General features: G+C 53.9%; 1 protein-coding gene across 1 annotated transcript in view; it reads left to right on the plus strand.

Annotated features, from left to right (window-relative positions):
* Positions 1–229: 229 nt before the first annotated feature.
* The window catches only part of SLC7A5 (solute carrier family 7 (amino acid transporter light chain, L system), member 5), a 58,218-nt gene continuing 51,570 nt past the window's right edge, over positions 230–6,877 (plus strand). The window contains exon 1 of the mRNA XM_005862687.2: positions 230–373. Coding sequence (XP_005862749.1) covers positions 230–373 — 144 coding nt within the window. The remainder of the gene's footprint in view (positions 374–6,877) is intronic.

The following is a 6,877-nucleotide window of genomic DNA, read 5'->3' on the forward strand; positions in this document are numbered from 1 at the left end:
CAGTACCTGAGGCCATGCTGTTCTCTCTGCTGGGAATGCCCTTCCCCTTCAGGCTCTGCTTGTAAACTTTTTTCTATCATTCAGGCTCAACTCAAGTGCCTTCTCTTTTGTGATATTTTCTTTGGTGCCACCCTAGGAGAAGTCACCCTCTCCTCTGTGCTGCTGCCCATTCTACTGATGTGTGTGAAAGTGAGTGAGGGGGAACAAGTATGGATCAGTGTGGATCAGCATGGAGCAGACATGGAACAGCATGGAGCAGCATGGAGCAGCATGGAGCAACATGGAGCAGCGAGGAGTAGGCATGGAGCAGGCATGGAGCGGCATGGAGCAGGCATGGAGCAGCATGGAACAGGCATGGAGCAGCATGGAGCAGGCATGAAGCAGCATGAAGTAGCATGGAGCAGCACGGAGCAGGCATGGAGCAGGCTTGGAACAGGCATGGAGCAGCATGGAGCAGCATGGAACAGGCATGGAGCAGCATGGAGCAGGCATGGAGCGGCATGGAGCAGGCATGGAATAGGCATGGAGCAGGCATGGAGCAGGCATGGAGCGGCATGGAGCAGGCAATGGAGCAGGCATGGAGCAGGCATGGAGCAGGCATGGAGCAGGCATGGAGCAGGCATGGAGCAGGCATGGAGCAGGCATGGAGCAGGCATGGAGCAGGCATGGAGCAGGCATGGAGCAGGCATGGAGCAGGCATGGAGCAGGCATGGAGCAGGCATGGAGCAGGCATGGAGCAGGCATGGAGCAGGCATGGAGCAGGCATGGAGCAGGCATGGAGCAGGCATGGAGCAGGCATGGAGCAGGCATGGAGCAGGCATGGAGCAGGCATGGAGCAGGCATGGAGCAGGCATGGAGCAGGCATGGAGCAGCTCGAGAGCCGCAGTTTGCCGACCATGGGTGTAGGGTGGTGAACGTTACTGAAATACAGAATTGAACTCTTAGCTCCAAATCTCCCTTTGAAAATCTGACTTCCTGACCCTGACCTGGTGTGTGTAGCATGTGGCCTTGTGTCCAAAACTGAGAGGAAGGCCAAGTAGCCTGAGTGATCAACTCTGAAAACCATGTCTGCAGAGCGAAGGTCTCTCCAAACTCTACAGAATGACAAGAGCGGCTTCCCAGTGCACACACATCTATCCTCGCTCTGCTCAGTGCCGGGATGTGGCCCGCAGTTCGGGGCACAGTGAGAGCAAGTTCAATGGGAAAGTCACCTTGTCCTCACATCTACTAATACACGGAAGCAGTTGCCCTTGAGGCTGAGCAGTGGGAATGCCTGGCTCAGATGTCTATGGAAATCTTCAAATGTATGTCAACAGGAAAAAAAATTCTTCTGTTTCCGCCATACTTAAAATATATTCAGCAACTGTTGCATTGAAGATTAAGGCTGTGTATTTTTTCAATGTCAAGAGTATTCTCTGTATCAGAATTTCCTGTGTCAGTTTGGGATATTTTATTTTTTTTAGTAACAATGAAATAGGGGAATTGTTTTTAAGCAAAGTGAAATCTTCTGATCCTTTTTATGAATTCTGGAAATTCAGAGGGGCCCACCCTATAGGGGCTCTAGGTCCCTGAACACATAAACATAAATCAAAGGTGGAGATGTCAAACAATAGGCTTTCCATATATATCCACCTTACAGATTCCTTGATTTTTTTCAGTATTTCCTAATGAAGCACACAGCATCACTCCAATTTAATGTCCCACCAGTGTGCACCAGTTAGTGTGCAAGACAAGTGGGAAACGTCAGTGGACGAAACTACAAAGCACGCAGGCCCTGGTGAAGCTTGCACCCACAGGCAGACAGTACCGAGAAGATGGGTGGAATATGCTAGAGGTGACCAGGGCTCCTGAAAAGGCAGATTGGAGGCAGGGAGCCAGACACCAGGTCAGGGTGGCCTCCCCGAGAGGTTGAGCAAAGACTTACAGGAAGTGAGGGGGGAGCTGTGCAGAAACCAGGTATGGTTTCTGGAAAGTCTGGAGCAGCAGAGAGACCAGAGTAGCCGAGATGAAGTGAGGGAGGTGCAGTGTCAAGAGAGGAGGAATCTCAGGGGACAGGTCCAGAGGGGCCTTGGGGACCACTCAAAGGTGGGGCTCCACTCGAGGGCAGTGTGGACACTTCAGAGCAGGCGCGGCTCACTCGTGCTCTTACCGAAGGGAGACGGGAGACCCAGGTGAGCTGCCAACTGCCCAGCCACACCGTGCAGCAGTGGTGGGGAGAGGGTCGGATGCTGGAGACATCTGCACTGCGGTCCAGCCCTGCTGGCTGTAGGATACGTGAGAAAGTGAGGTGTTGAGGATAAAGCCACGGTGTCTGGTGGAAGGAGATCAGAGGGAGGAGTTGCCCTCCGGGGACCTGGAAGTCTGGGGGTAGGGTTTTGGGGGGAAATCCGATCAAGGCTAGAGACCTTCCATCCCTGTAACTCTGACTTCATCTTGTCATTTTAAGTTGTGAGAGCTACACTTTTGATTAAGCGTACTTTGGTTTTCCATCTCCGTCCGTCTCACTTCCAGAACCTAAAAAGGGCAAAAGGCTGTTAAATTTTTTTTTAAGGGCAAATGCATTGCTGAGTGGAGGAAGATGGAAATGGTTGGGTCGGACCCTCGGCAGGTAGGCGTAGCCCAGTGGGCCTCGGGGAGCCAGAGTGCCAGGGGGTGACCTGTGCAGCACCCCCAGAATGGGGTGCTCAGAGCTATCAGGCACAGTGAGCAGGAGCTCCTCTGGAGTCCCTCTGGTTTCTCCTACGGGAGCTCTCCAGTCCCACGGGGTTGAGAACAGAGGCAGCCAAGACCTTTCCACCAATGGCCATGTCCACGTGGGATGGAATTGTCAATGGGGACAAGACAGGTGATGCTGGGGGCCCTCACCAGCCCTTGCCACTTCCTTTTTTCTGGCCTGAGCTGGCCTCCAGGAGCTGACTGGCTGCTTGGAGCTCCCTCATCACCCTCGCCCCCCGCCCTTCACTCCACGATTGAGGAAAAGACGAGGTAGCAAATGCCCTGGAAGTGGCCAGCGTGAGGAGGGAGGAAACCCTGAGTCCTGACGATGTGCACGCTTAGATCGGCGTCTGCAGGACCCCTTCTGGAGGCTCCCTGGTGGGGCCTCTGCAGAGCAACATCACATCTGTTCTGACCTTCCAGCCCCAAGCTGACTCTGCACGGACTCGCTCTGCCCAGCCTCTGTCGGCTTTGCGTCCCACTCACTTCAGAGGCATCTGCGCATCCACAATATCGTGCAACCATCACCACTATCTAGTTCATCATCTAAAATAAGTCATCACCCCAAAGAGAAACCCAGTCACTCCCCATCTTCCTCCCACAGTCCCTGCAACCACTAATGTACTTTCTGTCTCTCTAGACTTACCATTTCTGGACATTTAATATAAACAGAACCACCCAATGTCGTGTGTGGCTTCTTCCACTGAATGCAATGCTTTCATAGCCCATCCATGCTGTAGCACGTGTCAGTGCTTCCTTCCTTCTCATGGTTGAATGGCCCACTGTATGGTGAGGGTACATTTTATTTGTCCATCTATCTGCTGATGGGTAGGCCTGAATGCTTAATCTGTTTCCTACTATTGCTTCCCCGTGATCTTCAGGAAGCAGAACACCCTTTTGGAGCACATTGACGGGGCCAAGCCTGGGGACAGAGCTGAGAAGCAGGGCATAACCCTCACAGGGGCCAGTCATAAGCCAGTGACAAACACAGGCAAACTCCCCTTAGTTTTTTATAAGGTAGCAGGACCATAAGTGAAAAATCTAGCTCTATAACCTCCAACTTTGCTTCCCACCGTTACTCAGAAATGCCCAGGGCTCTGGGTTCCGCCTGGATTACAGACACTATGACTACCCTCTGAAGTGCAGAAAGTTGGGAGACTTGGCTGAGCATCTGAATGCAGCTGAGACCAGTTAGTGTGCAAGACAAGTGGGAAACGTCAGTGGACGAAACTACAAAGCACGCAGGCCCTGGTGAAGCTTGCACCCACAGGTGGACAGTACCGAGAAGATGGGTGGAATAAGCAAGTGTGGAATAGGCTAGAGGTGACCAGGGCTCCCGAAAAGGCAGATTGGAGGCAGGCAGTCAGGTACCAGGTCAGGGCGGCCTCCCCAGAGGTTGAGCAAAGACTTACAGGAAGTGAGGCGGGAGCTGTGCAGAAACCAGGCATGGTTTCTGGAAAGTCTGGAGCAGCAGAGAGACCAGAGTAGCCGAGATGAAGTGAGGGAGGTGCAGTGTCAAGAGAGGAGGAATCTCAGGGGACAGGTCCAGAGGGGCCTTGGGGACCATTCAAAGGTGGGGCTCCACTCGAGGGCAGTGTGGACACTTCAGAGCAGGCGCGGCTCACTCGTGCTCTTACCCAAGGGAGACGGGAGACCCAGGTGAGCTGCCAACTGCCCAGCCACACCGTGCAGCAGTGGTGGGGAGAGGGTCGGATGCTGGAGACATCTGCACTGCGGTTCAGCCCTGCTGGCTGTAGGATACGTGAGAAAGTGAGGTGTTGAGGATAAAGCCACGGTGTCTGGTGGAAGGAGATCAGAGGGAGGAGTTGCCCTCCGGGGACCTGGAAGTCTGGGGGTAGGGTTTTGGGGGGAAATCCGATCAAGGCTAGAGACCTTCCATCCCTGTAACTCTGACTTCATCTTGTCATTTTAAGTTGTGAGAGCTACACTTTTGATTAAGCGTACTTTGGTTTTCCATCTCCGTCCGTCTCACTTCCAGAACCTAAAAAGGGCAAAAGGCTGTTAAATTTTTTTTTAAGGGCAAATGCATTGCTGAGTGGAGGAAGATGGAAATGGTTGGGTCGGACCCTCGGCAGGTAGGCGTAGCCCAGTGGGCCTCGGGGAGCCAGAGTGCCAGGGGGTGACCTGTGCAGCACCCCCAGAATGGGGTGCTCAGAGCTATCAGGCACAGTGAGCAGGAGCTCCTCTGGAGTCCCTCTGGTTTCTCCTACGGGAGCTCTCCAGTCCCACGGGGTTGAGAACAGAGGCAGCCAAGAACTTTCCACCAATGGCCACGTCCACGTGGGATGGAATTGTCAATGGGGACAAGACAGGTGATGCTGGGGGCCCTCACCAGCCCTTGCCACTTCCTTTCTTCTGGCCTGAGCTGGCCACCAGGAGCTGACTGGTTGCTTGGAGCTCCCTCATCACCCTCGCCCCCCGCCCTTCACTCCACGATTGAGGAAAAGACGAGGTAGCAAATGCCCTGGAAGTGGCCAGCGTGAGGAGGGAGGAAACCCTGAGTCCTGACGATGTGCACGCTTAGATCGGCGTCTGCAGGACCCCTTCTGGAGGCTCCCTGGTGGGGCCTCTGCAGAGCAACATCACATCTGTTCTGACCTTCCAGCCCCAAGCTGACTCTGCACGGACTCGCTCTGCCCAGCCTCTGTCGGCTTTGCGTCCCACTCACTTCAGAGGCATCTGTGCATCCACAATATCGTGCAACCATCACCACTATCTAGTTCATCACCTAAAATAAGTCATCACCCCAAAGAGAAACCCAGTCACTCCCCATCTTCCTCCCACAGTCCCTGCAACCACTAATGTACTTTCTGTCTCTCTAGACTTACCATTTCTGGACACGGGAGCTCTCCAGTCCCACGGGGTTGAGAACAGAGGCAGCCAAGAACTTTCCACCAATGGCCACGTCCACGTGGGATGGAATTGTCAATGGGGACAAGACAGGTGATGCTGGGGGCCCTCACCAGCCCTTGCCACTTCCTTTTTTCTGGCCTGAGCTGGCCTCCAGGAGCTGACTGGCTGCTTGGAGCTCCCTCATCACCCTCGCCCCGCCCTTCACTCCACGATTGAGGAAAAGACGAGGTAGCAAATGCCCTGGAGATGGCCAGCGTGAGGAGGGAGGAAACCCTGGGTCCTGATGATGTGCACGCTTAGATCAGCGTCTGCAGGACCCCTTCTGGAGGCTCCCTGGTGGGCCCTCTGCAGAGCAACGTCACATCTGTTCTGACCTTCCAGCCACAAGCTGACTCTGCACGGACTCGCTCTGCCCAGCCTCTGTCGGCTTTGCGTCCCACTCACTTCAGAGGCATCTGTGCATCCACAATATCGTGCAACCATCACCACTATCTAGTTCATCATCTAAAATAAGTCATCACCCCAAAGAGAAACCCAGTCACTCCCCATCTTCCTCCCACAGTCCCTGCAACCACTAATGTACTTTCTGTCTCTCTAGACTTACCATTTCTGGACATCTACACTAATAAAAGAGAAACATGGTAATTAGCGTACGACCACTACCCTTTTCATTGGCTAATCAGTGAGTATATGCAAATTAACTGTCAGCCAAGATGGCGGCCGGCAGCCAGGCACTGAAGCGAGCAGGGAGGCTTGCTTGCAGCAGATTCCAACATTCACCGCCTCACTTGCCAGCCTCTCAGTTGCAACTCTAAGCAACTATATACTATGTTGCAAATAAGAAGCTAAACAAAACCCCAGAAAAGGGCTTCCATTCAGCCGGGCTCGGACCGCAACATTGTATCTATGTTTTCAGCAGCAAGGCCTCAAAGCTAAAACTGGCCCAGAAAAAAAAAAAAAAAAGAGAAGAAAACAAGGAGCGGTTGGAAGCTTTAGTCACTCGCCAGCCGGAAAACAGCCCTCAGCCCCTCACCCAGACTGGCCAGGCACCCCAGTGGGGACCCCCACCCTGATCCAGGACACCCTTCAGGGCAAACCAGCCAGCCCCTACCCATGCACCAGGCCTCTATCCTATATAGTAAAAGGGTAATAGGCCTCCCAGCACCGGGATCAGCGGAGCAGCGAGGCTCCCGGCACCGGGATCAGCATGACAGGGGGCAGCGCCCAAACCCCCTGATCGCCCTGTGGCTCTGTGAGTGACAGGGGGCAGGGCCACAACCTCCCTATC

This window comes from Myotis brandtii, unplaced genomic scaffold (assembly GCF_000412655.1).
Source record: "Myotis brandtii unplaced genomic scaffold, ASM41265v1 scaffold165, whole genome shotgun sequence".
NCBI lineage: Eukaryota > Metazoa > Chordata > Mammalia > Chiroptera > Vespertilionidae > Myotis > Myotis brandtii.